General features: G+C 34.6%; 1 protein-coding gene across 5 annotated transcripts in view; it reads right to left on the bottom strand.

Moving 5' to 3' along the window:
- Window positions 1–13,608, bottom strand: part of FSTL5 (follistatin like 5) — a 270,592-nt gene that overhangs the window by 111,646 nt on the left and 145,338 nt on the right. For all 5 annotated transcript variants that reach the window (XM_063156281.1, XM_063156280.1, XM_063156283.1 and 2 more), the window contains one exon: window positions 5,798–5,918. In XM_063156281.1, coding sequence (XP_063012351.1) covers window positions 5,798–5,918 — 121 coding nt within the window. The remainder of the gene's footprint in view (window positions 1–5,797; window positions 5,919–13,608) is intronic.

Genomic DNA, 13,608 nt, shown 5'->3' with positions numbered 1-13,608 from the left:
AACTTGCATAGTATCTGTTATTACTGGAGGTATATAAATCACTTAATACCAATGCTTCAGCCACAAGGACTGCTTGAAGCCCAAATTTGCTATCTGTGACCTGAATGTTATTTCAAAACTGAAGGTAATTTTAAATATACAGCATTAGTATGTACAGCAGCAACATACAAGATCCCTAATAACTGCTGCACAATAGATTATATATTGTTTACACTGTTGAGTGATGCCTGAAAGCACAAATAATTCCAGCAAAACTACAAAGCATGGTTAATAGAAGAATGAAAATTAGGTCAAATTTTGTTCTGCCAAGATAATTCTCACACTTTATTGAATGCCATGGGGTAGTTTTTAAAGTCAAGTCCTCAGTGCCCAAAGTCCTTCTGTGGCCCCTTTTTTTTTGAGCATTACACAACATCAAGAATAGTAACAATAGGAATAGATACAATAAGGAAGAATTCTGAGAGACATTGGGTTTTTTTCCCTACATTTTATGCAGGATATCAATTGATCAATGGAGCTGTTAGTTCAATTACGTAAAATAAATTTGGAGTTTATATTAATTGTATTCAATCAGTTTAATTCATAAATGTCTAAGTTAGTTAATTTCTTTCTACTGAAATTACAAAGGGCAGTGCCTACATATACATCTGCTGAGTGATCAAACAGAATAATTTATTACTATTTATTTCCTTGTGCTATGCCTTGAGATTTTACAGCCCACCATGAAGGCCACTTGAAGTATCTGCTTTGAAATTTTATTTATATGGGAGGAAAACAAGTAAGATTATTTATTTTAGAAAAGAACATTAGAAGACAAACAAAAGGAGGCAACATTTACAGTGAACACAAAATTATCATGATACCACAGGAGACACTAACCAAAGAAAGAAAATCTTTGAAAAATAAAGGAAGCACACTGGTTGAGATTTACATTACAGAGCATGTAAACTGTATTCCACATTCCTTTTAGCTTTTGTTCAGTTCCTTCATCCTAGGATTTTGCCTGCCCTTTCAGAAAATTTAAATATATCCTTTCCCCATCTAAAAAAATGTTTGCTGATAAAAAATCCTTGAGACTGGATGAGGAAGGAATGCAGAAAGCAAAACAAAACACTAAGATGGAATTGGATCACTTTTAGGATATAATTTTACATCATGTGGCCAAAGCAGTGGAGGACTGAATCAGCTGATTCCTTCTGTCCCAAGCTCCAAAAAATCCAGCTAGAGCCAAACTTTCTGCTTTATCTACCTGTGTTAGAGGAAGTAATTTTTCAGGTTCCTCTCTGCACACACTATTAATTTAATTAAACTGTTATGGAATGTAGCAGACAAATAATTAGGAGATAGATGCTACAGCAGTACAATTTACCCCACCCAATATGAAAACAGCCTATAGCTAGAAAATAGCAGGTAAAACTTTACAGAAGCCAGTCAAGCATCTTCATCTGTCTGCAACATTCTGTGAAGCTTGGCTGAAATGTTCAAGGCTGAGATATATTCCTTGTTTGTTACTGCCTCAACATCTGACCTTCTGAAAGGGGAAAGGGATTTTTTTTATTCCATTGCACATAGTTATTTACATTTGGCTGTCCAGTCTAATGTGTATCCATTTTTTCAGATGAAATGAGACTGTCAAAAGTAAATCACAGAATACAAGCAAGCATGTATATGTATGTATGTATAGATATAGAATTATGTGCATATTAATACCTTCAAAACAGCCTATGCTTCATCTTGGCCCTTAAGGTTGTTCCTTTTCTACTGCTGGAGTTAAAAATAGAATTGCTGGTATTTGTGAGGAAAATTTCTAATTAACTATGCCAATGGAAAAAGTCCTACCTGCAAACGCTAATGAAAGAAGACTGATAATTAATTCCAAAGGTAGACATTCCTATTTAAATAAAATGCAATTGCCTAATTCTTTAAAAAGAAACTACTTTAATGGAGCAGTTTGTTCAATACCACAATGGATATGATTTTTTAATCCTATCTGTGTTCAAAGTCTTACTTAAGTGTTTTTAAACAGTATTTGAAATCACTGCTGGAAAAGTGTACACTAGTTGTATGCTTGATTATCACTATCCCTGTTTTAGGCCAAGGTTGAGAACACAAATTTCCCTTATCCCTTTTCTCACACCTTTTCCAGCTTTATCAAAAGTTCTTGTATGCTCAATAGAAAATGCTGATGGAAAATTACCTTTAGAAAATGAGACTTCTTTAATGTTGATGAAATTCAAATAAACTTAACTACTATACAATTTATATTTTAGCAGTGCTATGTACAAACTGGCTTGAAAAGAGCCCTTTATTATATTTTTATACATGGTATTGCCATGTATAAAAACTGTGGTGCTGTGATCCCCAACATCCTGCCCAACCTCTACCACCTTGTCTTATCATTTCTGTGTTCATACAACTCAGATTTCTGTTACACAAAATAAACAAACAACTCCTTTGAATTCTGTGTGGAAGCTTTGAGTAGGATCAATTTCTCCATTACCACAAAGCTGAATTTTCTTCACTGCCAATCTGAATGAATAAAAGTCAGTAACATATATTCCAGCAGTTGCACAAACATCAACAAGAACTTGACATTTCTCAAATCCACCCCTTCACTACAATTAGGGATAGAGGCAAGCCCACTGGGAATAGCAGGTATTGAACTGAGATTAGGTTCCATATGTACATTATAATGGTAAAGGAATGGAAAAAAAACATGAAAAACACACTGTCAAGTTCAATTGATGGGATCCTGCAAGAGGTCAAAAAATTCAAGAAGAATTTTTTTATTTGAATTAATGGCTCAGTCTTTTAAAAGTCTCCAAATAACAAGTAACACTATCATATTTTAGAGGACAATCCCCTGGAAATACCATTACTCAGTTATAATCTTTCAGTCATTAGATAGTTATGAAAATAATTTGGAAAAAACTTTCATGTTTTTCCTTCTATTTGCTCAAGATGTTTGAAAGTGTCCAAGCTGGTGAAAAATTATCTTTTCCATATTGTAAAATGGGATAATTTTAAAGATACAACATATAATCACAATGTAGCATAATAAGAAAAAGAATAAATCATTACAGTATAATAGAATAGAATGTAAACTCGAAAGTATTAAGTACTTAAAGAAAAGCCTGGGGGAAAAAAAAGCTTTATTTGTATTTGGAAGAAATATTTGCAACCTTCCTATGAGACTTTATTGAGCAAAATTAAAACGTATAATTATTTTGTACGTGGATGCTTAATTGAAGAGATATTTTTTTGGAATAGTGTGTGGAAGATGCGTTGTGATGTCTCTTGTGTACATTTTCATACATGGATCTGGTTCCATGTCTACATTAATTCTCTTTATCTTGGTAAATCCAGGCTTGGCATTCCTAGTAACATGTCACCAGCTTTGCCATAGGCAAACAACACAGGCCTCTGGAGAGGGGCTGCCACATTTGCTTTACCTTGGGCTGGCATGGCTTGTGTGGAGAGCTTGGTTTCAGCTTTGTGTCACCCTGCTTAGCCATAAGAGCTCCAGTTGAGTGACCAGGTGCCACACTCAATTTGTTTCGGTTTTGCTTAGCTTAGTTTACTTTTATAGCATTATATAATTTTTGCTAACGCTGGTGAGATAGGTCAAACTAACTGACTTCAAACTGTCTTAAGATAAAATGAAAATCGAACTATGATTCATCCTCAAATTTACTTCAAGAGTATTTATTTTATCTTCATGACAAAGCCTAATACTTTGTCACAGTTCTTTGGCTTTCTAGGCACACACCATGCAATGAAGTAGCAGCTCGTTTTAGGTTTTATTTTTCAATATTCAATGAATACATCTAAGTTTTGTTAATGACATAGAAGAACGAATCTTATTCTAGAAATCATCTTCTAAGATAGCCTTTTAATTTTAAATAGGGTCTTCACCACTACTCTACTGCAACAAAGAAACCTGATTCCTAATCTTATATAATCTAATGTTTTCATTAACATTCATATTAAGGTGATGCTTAACATACCATATGGAAATTATTTTCATTATTCAAAAGTCCATTAAATATACATAACAGAAAGCTATTCTTATGTCTGGAGTTGCACAACTATACAAAATAGTCCCTCAGAGACACATCAAAGTCTTATTTCGAAGAACAACGTTATGCTTCCATTAATACAATGTTTGCAAAAATCATGCTAATGCTTTAAACATGTCTTTAACCTTCTTGGATTGCTGTATATGATAAAGACTTCTATATCAGCTTCTACATCTATGCACTTCATCACAATCTAGAAGTACAATACCTAGCCACATAATCATAGTTAATGTGTTTTTCTACAGATGCTATATAATTCTGTACATTTTTGTAAGCCAAACTTGTATCACAACCTTTAAAGAAGAAATTAAGTTATGTCCTAGTGTTTTGCTGCTGGAGATTAATTCATTTACCTCACCATCACTATGTCCTAACAGCTCCCATTTTCTTCCTCCACCTTATTTCTTGGTTCTGCTCACAATTCTTTTGCATGAGTTATGTTCTGACCCTTCACTTAATCAATTCAGGTCGCACAACAGGATTGGGGTGGGATGTGGAGGCTGAATATTTTTCTGCTGACTTAGTAAGTGACTCAGAGGAGAGACTGTGACTGTTAGGGCACTGCAAGAAAGCCAGTCAGATAACCTCAGGAAGTAGGATCAAGTTATTTTTAGGAGCAGTAAGTCATTTGTTCAGCCAAGCTGCGTCATAAAATCACACTTTCTGAAAGACTTTCAGAGAAATAAAAATCGAATTCAATGATAAAAAACTAAGGTACTTTCAGGCAGTCTGTCTTGATTATTCCCTTCATGTTTATTCTTTTTGCTTTCCATGCATCTTTTTTCTTTTTTTCTAATATCAACTAACTACTTTATAGTTTAAAACGAAGCAATTTTATATCCCTTTTTTGTTTGACATCACCTGAAGTGGCTGAGTGTTCATCTGCTGAAAGATAAACTATAAGAAGCAACAGTCTGTAATTACTCAAAATAAAGATACATTAATGGACTAGTCAACCTATGATAAGTAATTATAAAAAGAATTTAGGACAAACTTGATCTTCTGTGCTGCCATGTTACTGAGTTTAGAGCAAAAGCTTCTAAACCAAAGTCAGATTTTAAGATTGAACCTTGAATTTGAGGTAGACAAGAGTGAAAAATCATCAGTTCTTATCTGGATACAACAAAATATATGGATATTACTGTATAAAAGCTCTTAACATCTTTCTTCTGTCTGTTAACCCAGTGATTTGGTCAAGTTGTTTGCTTGACCAAACTACACACATTTGCCCTGAGACCCCTTTGGCATCCAGAGAACAAATACCTTGCAAAACTACACAACAAATCTTTATCTCCTTCTGAGTCCTGTGAGGCCACAAGGCACCTAAGAGAAATATTACATTTGTTGCTGGGTGTGTCAAAAATGCTCTTACCAGCACTCATAAACAAAGGGTGTGGGAAGGTATTTTGGTTCCATTGATTATGTCATGACCACACTACTTGCCACTTGCACACAACACAGACTTAGCAATGCTTGTTGGCATCAAGAAAGATTATCCATGAATTCTCCATTGTCAAACTCCCTCATAAATCAGGAAGCTACTGGGTATCATTGATTTCTGCTAAAAAAATTTCTGCTGTTTCATGACTATTAAATTGCCCTAATTTAAGTACAGCATCCAAACATTTCATGCTTCAAAAATCAAAAACCACCATTCAGAAAACCAGAGAAAGAAAGAGAAAGTAAGACTCAAGGAAGAGGCCAGTCTTGGTACTTACGAAAAGCTCTGTAGAACTCCTCTAGATCTAGGTGCTTGTCACTGTTATGATCATCATATTTCAGCAAATCGAACACGGAGCAGTCAGACGGCTCCTTGCCAAGCTCATCCCGTTTTATTACCTGACAAGAAAATTATAACCATGAAATTACATTTGAGCTCTTTGAGTTCTCTGGTATAATTAATTGTTTCTAATAATCATTTAATAGATCATTTTAAGGTTGCTGTGGGGCAATGAACTGCAGCTGTGTAAAGTCAGGGATTTTCAGTTACTTTGTAATTATTTATTACACTTTTTAAAGTTAATACCTTTAGGACAGACTCTCTGAAATGACACTGAAGTTTTTTAGAACATAGCATATAATGGAGACAGACTGAAGCACTACAAAGACACTGGGAATTTTAAAGCTGATTTTACTTTATATGTACAAAGAATGGTGATTAGAAAACATTCAAATATACCTAAAATACTAATTTCCCAAGTATAAATGGCATAATGTCTTTTTCTTCTAATTTCTAACCTACAGAAACCAAACACAGATGCTTCCAAAAATACCTAATGTAAACTCTTATTACCCTACTAATTGTATCAAGTTCTTACAGGCTTTTGGCAAGCCTATTACCTTACCAAAACGTGTTATATAAGTAGCTGACCTGAAAAGGTTCCTGTTTCTCAGTGGGGACACATACAATTTGTCAATAGATCAAAATTAATAGCGGTTAGATTTTTAACTCTGATGAACTTATCCCAGAGAAACATTCTTAAATATATGCACCATTTTGTTTTAGGTCTGTGTATGTTACAGACATCTACTTAGATTCCAGCTGAGGAATTTTTAAAATTCTGAGAGGGATTTAGAATTGTCATATTATATGGGGCATGTATTAGGAGTGTTACCTCATAACTGAAAGAGACAAAACTAATGCAACTTTTCATTGCACAGCTTACAGTTTTATATTAGGCACTGAAAAGGATGTAACTGCAGTTAATTTCAGGCACAGTAATTACTCTTCCAACCCTTTATCAGTCTCCTATGATAATTGCAAAACCACTATAATATTTATATCAACAGAAAATATCTGCTGAAAAACAAGGGATACAGGGGCTTTTGTGTTTCAGTTCTTCTGCAAAGGAATTTGTCCAGTTACTATCCATGCAAACACAAAATACCTGAAAGAATAATAGGGAATAACAGGAGCATTAGAGGAAAAGACACAAACATTTTATGCTACCAGAAGTCATCTCCTACATAATAATATAAAAGCATTATAAAGGATAATCACCTTTTTAGTACATTAGAGAGTATGAAAACCATTTACAAAGATAAGAAAAATCACTACAAAACCAGCTTTTGCTATTATCAATTAAAAACACATAGTATGCTACCTGAATATTAGTGCTAACTATTTCCCATCCTTTAAAAGCCTTTTTATTGAGTTCACATTAAAGTGAATTAAGAAAATATGAAATTGTGTAGATCTTGCAGCTGGTACATAAAGGACAAAAGTGTAGTCTGGGAAAAATTAGTAACTCTAAACCCATTACAGTTATACAACACAAACTAAATATGCAATGGCGTGTATTGGAAACTTTAGCAATCACTGAAATTTCAAGGCCATGAATATTCAGTATGAAAAGCATTGTTCCTCTCATTGTTTCATTGTTTTAAATTCTTGCTTTCACTACCTTCAACTGTACAAATAAAGACGAAACTTTACACCTAAAGTTGAGGAAAACCTTTTTTAAAGCTCCAAAAGACTTGGCTTTATAGTACCACATTTTAAATTTAAAATTAATGTTCTCAGCTTCTATTCTTCAAACTAAAATCTGTTATCTGTTCAAACTTACCAAGTATAAATGAAAAGTAACATTTTTTTTAAAGAATAATTTAAAAATATTGGATGGATTGATTCTACTATTTCAAATAACGACACTGCAGACAGGTACATGTTATCATCCTGGCAATTGCAAAATTTTTGTCTACAATAAACCTACCATTTTGATTAGAGATAAAATATTCAATGTTTGTTTTTGTACAGACATTTTTATGCTGGTGATATACTTCGGAATTCTTTGGAAAACACGCTCACTGTTGATAAACCCTCCAACCTGTGAGTCTGTGAGGACAGAGTTTAGAAGATAGAGAAGGGATTTCATATGATAATTTATCTTAATTATCTGTGTTAAGATAATTATCTTAATTATCTGTATCCTGATATAAGAGCTGTTCCAACCTGAATTCTCTTGTGTAGGATCAAGCCACCTCCCAATTCTCCAGTGGGGTCTGTGGATCAGATCAACTCTGTGATCAGAAGAAAAGATAACCTTCACAGAACTTTTGGGTTGTTGCTTGGCTTTTCCTTTTGAAGGGGAGGGAGACTAACATTCTATCATGAGATATGGCTCAGAAGCAGGTACAACTCAGGGTGTGGGGGCTTGGATCTGGAAAAATTACCTGTTTCTGTAGCAACTTGAACTGCAGATCAACTGAGATATGAAGTTACAAGCCATATGACACTCCAGCAAAGCCAATATGTCTGCCTGACAAATTAAGGTTGCACACTTCCTTATAGAAGTTTTTTGCAAGACATTACTTAAAAGTGTAGGACAAATAGTATAGAATTCCATGTATATGATACACCACCATGTAATCACACTTGTGTTTCATAGATGATCCAATAACGTGTCTTAAATTTTAAATTCTATTAATCTCTTAATTTCTGTCCATGGAGAAGAGCAAAATACAAGGAAACTTTCTTAAGCCAATTCTTTAAACCCAGGCTGCCTACTCCTTGGTTAAACTAAATGATGATTTCTTAGCGAGGCAGAAGAAAAACTGGCAAAATTTTTAGCAAGTCACAACCTAGAAATAAAGTATAAAGGCTAAAGCCTGATTAAGATTATTTGCAAAATTTTATGATTGTGCTGCACAGGTCAAACATGGATTATTTTATTTCCAACTTTTAAGTTGAAAACTTAAAAGTTGGAAATAAATCAGAGAAGGTTCACAAATACTTATGCCCACAATACTTAGTCTGAATTTGCATTAAGACAATGAAGCATTTATTTTCAATATTATAAACTGGTAAAAGGCAGAATATAGAGGAATGAATATAGAGCAAAACTGTTGATGGTTCATGATGAAACCCTATAAATACTGAAAACTTAGAAACTTACCGAGATTTTCAAACTAAAGATGCCTTTTCCAAAAAATTAATTTTTTCCATTAGAATTTAATACTCTTTGAAATATGGAGGAAGGATTTGCATTTTCTGGAAAAGATTAAATGCCTAAAAGATATAGCACACAATTATCTATTTCCTATGAAACACCATACTGTCACCTCAGTTCAGAGCCCCTCAGAAATTTAGCCAATACAACTCCAAATTTTAGAAGATTGGGAAAGTTAATCTGGTTAAAAATTACAAACTGCACATCAGAATAGATTGTTTCATTCCTTTTAATCTGATTTCTGACAGTCAAAATGAAAAATATGTGGATCTTATGAAGCTAGACAACAAATAACACAACACATCCTTCATTAGCCCACGTTACCTGAAGTGTTATTGGTCAGCGCTTTTTTGTTTGCCTGTGATTAATGGCCTTTTTGTACCTCCCTCCCCAAGGAAAATGCTACATAAATACAACTAGAAACAAAACCTTCCTTTAAATCAAACAGGGTCCCTCAGTTAATGCGCATCCATCTTCCCTAAAAACAAGTACCTCATCACAACAGTGCCACTCAGTGCTTGATAAAACACTAAGCACATCAAACACCAGACATTGTGAAAACTGTGCTCCAAATTAATTCTGACTGCATAAGGAGGGTTCAATTACTTGTTCCCCCATCTTCCACAGCAGTATAACTTTTTATAAATTAAAATAATTGATTAACAATTAAACCAAATTGATAATAAAGGTTGGTAAGTTGTTCCTTGCTTTAGCTTCTGTTAATCTAGTTAAATCAATATTCCTATAGCTTACCACCAAGTTCTGTAGGGCAGCAACACAACCCTCTATTTATAGTAGCGTGATACCTTTGATATATGTAAAGATACAGGACTTGTGCATCACAGAATGACACAGAGATCCCCGAGCAGACACCAGAACTGCTAAACCCACAGCTAGTGACCTACAAAGGCAAGTGCTCAATTGCATTTAAAGGTATTACCTCAATACTATCCCAAACTGATCAAGGTAGTTCAGATATGAGATGCCTTTCTGCCAACTACTGCAATGAGAGCCACATTTCCCTGCCTTTCCAATTCTGCATTTAGCAGAGGGAAAACCTAATCTGACTAGGAAGATGTAAATGTGTCCTTGGGTGTCTGCAAATATAATGCCATAAATGCCTAGCTCACAGTGTAAGACCAGAATAGGCATTAGGGCCACATACATAGGCTGGATAAAATTCTACATCTCAGAATTAAACCTGGAGCCACCACCACTCTGAGCCTGTGGCTCTGGACTTAACCAAGATAAAACAATGAGTGCAAACAAAATCCTGCACCATTGTGCCAGTCCTTTTGAAGATTCTTTTCAAGAAATAAAGCCTGCTCCTGCTTCCTTCACAGCCTGCAAGAATATAATGGGAAATACTGCTACTCGATAAAATCAAAGGCACCTAAGAAAGATCAAGATGTTGGAGTTTGTATGGAGTTCACAGTGTTTGTAAGCATTATCTCAGTACTCATCCCTAAGAGAGTCTTAATGTCTCTCAATTTGAAAGTCTCTTAGAGGGTTCTGATTTTTATTTTGATCCTAGAATGGAATATAGCACATGTTTTGTTTTTTTTCCTAGATTAGTGACAGTAAAAATAGATAATGTAAGCTAAATAACATGTCTCTAATTAATAGCAGAAAATAAATAGAACTATAACTCAATATACAAAATTTTCTTCTGCCTATGTAGCATGTAGTCAAAACCAGAGTTGATTAAAAACACAAAGAGGAGATAGACTCATCATCCCTCCTCTGAGTTCCAAGCCCTCCAAATAACTCTTAATAACAGCACTGATTAGATGCAAAATCAGAAGTCACTAAGGTAAAAATTTAAATGCCAGGGTCCAACCAAGTATTTTGATCAGTTTAAGAAACAAAGTCAGACAGAGAGATGCAATTTATATAAGTTGTACCTATGCAAAAAAATCCCATGAAGTATCGGCTGGCATAAAGTGCAAAAGCATTATCATTAATACAGAAATAAAACCAAAATAGTTTTGTTTTTGCAGAAGTAAGGATGAGTTTTTATAGAAATGTAATGTCTTTCCATTTTTCCTACTTTAAGGTGGTAAGTAAAAGAAATATATTCGGGTATTTGAAGTTACAGATAGCAGTTCATAAATAAGGATGCTAACTTCTTATTTTGAATCTAAAACCTGATAACTGAAAGGAGGGAAAGGAAGTGGAAAATTTATTTATTATTATTATCATTATTATTATTCATGATGATAATGATAATAATAATAATTCAACTTGCTTTCAGGCTATGTCACTTTTCTTTTCTGTAAAATGTTGCTTTCTTATTTCACTAGTGTAGGACATAAATTTAAAAAAACCCACTAAGTCTAATCAAGTATAGATTATTTCAGTTCACACACTTCTTCCTTCAAAAAGAACCTTGAATTTCATTGCTAAGCAATGAAACATTTTTAGAGCCTATGCATCTTTCACTGGTGGCAACTAGAGAAGGCTTACTGCTTATAAAATGGCAGTTCCACCATAGTAGAGTAACTGCATTCATAACTGGAAAAACACTTTTTATTCCTATGCCTGCTCATAACACTTCTGCTTTTTTCTCTTTTATACAGCAAAACCAATATACAGTAATCAAGCAGTCTACAGTGATAGAAACACTGGTATTTAATTTACAAATTTCTATTAAGTTCCGGTTTCGTTTTCCATAAGATAAAATAGATAAACAAATGAGCGTGTTAACAACTGAAAATTCATAGCTAACCAGAAGATTCAATTACCTTCCATTATTTTGGATTAATTTAAAATGTGCCGAAGTGCTTTAAAAACAAACCAAACTTTCAAGGAACCACCTCACCTTACTGGAAACCTTGCAGACACGTTGCTCAGAGATGATGAAGATGATGAGAATCCTGTTTCACAGGTCTCAGTTTGGAAAGATAGATACTCTCTCTGGTTTGTACCTACTTCTCAAAACAGAGCCGCCTAAAAGTTTGAATTCATAAGTCCTTTTAAAAATCAAGCCACCTCTCACTTGCCAATACAAGATTTGGAAACTAAAACATTAAATGAGTCAGATGCAGCAATTAAAGCAGTCAAGGCAAAGAAGAATTTATACTGGAAAAAAATGTCCATTGAGCCTGCATGGAGCTATGTAACCCCACTGCTTTCCTATTACATTTACCCAGTGTATTGGAGTGAAAATTCTTTTTTAGCTGCAATTTTGTATTGGACCACAAAGCCATGAAAAATATTATACCCAGATGCTAGAATTGTTCAAACAGTAGGAAAAAAATAGTCTGCCAATTTTTAATGTATTGCCTATAATTCTCAAAATACTTAAAAAAACCCCAAAACAAAACCCCAAAACAGCACAAAAAAAAACCCCAAAAAAACAACTCCAAACACCTCAAACCTTTCTTAGTATTTGAAATAGTTTTTAAGAAGAATACTACTTTTGCTTTTTGGGGGAGAAAAATACTTGTTTCTCTTGCATCAAGATGCAAATTCAATAACCTTATGACTTTTGTTCCAAAATACATCAATAAAATTGGAATGCTGCTGTCACCATTTCCAATCTCCAACTGATTAATTTCAATTTTACATTAGGTAAGATGACTATATGGACACCTATGAAATAATAAATGCAATCCAAGGGCCTGATTGCACAGCAAGATTGACGAGATGTAAAATTTAAGATGCACTATAAACTGAAATTCAATATTCACGTGAACATAAATTAACTTCAGGAGTCCTTGTTTTCTACAGCAAGTATATTTCCTTTCATATCCCCTTAATATGATTACATTTAAAATTCAGACAGGAGCTATTATTTATGACAACTCTGCAGATTTCAAAATTTTGACTGTGAGCACAACTGAGAAAAATTCTCCTAATCCTGAGAACATTTTCAGGAGTAGGGTAATGTCTCCCTGTGGATGGTTGACACTAACTGGAAAATGAAAGTTTCATGGGCCAAGATAAAGTGAGGGAGCAATCACTCACCAGTTACTGTCATGGGCAAAACAGACTCAGCCTGGGGACAAATTAACTGAATTCACCACCAATCAGACAAGTGTAAGATAAATGAGAAATATAACTAAATATAAAAACTCCTTTCCTCCAAGGGGCTTAACTTCACTGAAAATATTCTCTATGTTCTCCCTCCCCAGCAGAGCGGGGGGACAGGGAATGGGGGCTGCAGCCAGTTCATCACACCTTCTCTTTTCTACTCCTTCCTCCTCAGAGGAACATCTCCTCTCAGGCTTCTCCTGCAGGAGACATGAACTGCTCCAACAGGAGTGCTTCCCATGGGATGCAGCTCCTCCTGAACTGCTCCACGACCGGTCCCTTCCAAATGGCACCGTCCTTCAGGATCTGACTGTTCCAGCACGGGTCTCTCATGGGGTTCATTGAGTCCCTTGTATCCACCTTTCCAAACCATACAATAACGTGCAAACAACACTAACAGTGAATTTACTTTGCATTCATCTGTAGGTTGAATGATTTGATGTTTCTGCAATGAGTTTTAGCAAAAACAAAACCCACATATTTGGGGCTTGAAGAGGACTTGTTTCCATACTTGTGAAAAAGAACTACTTTACATGTGCCATTAT

Source organism: Melospiza melodia, chromosome 5, assembly GCF_035770615.1.
Source record: "Melospiza melodia melodia isolate bMelMel2 chromosome 5, bMelMel2.pri, whole genome shotgun sequence".
Lineage (NCBI taxonomy): Eukaryota > Metazoa > Chordata > Aves > Passeriformes > Passerellidae > Melospiza > Melospiza melodia.
The sequence above is the reverse complement of the archived record's forward strand: the minus strand, read 5'-3'. Positions and strand labels throughout refer to the sequence as shown.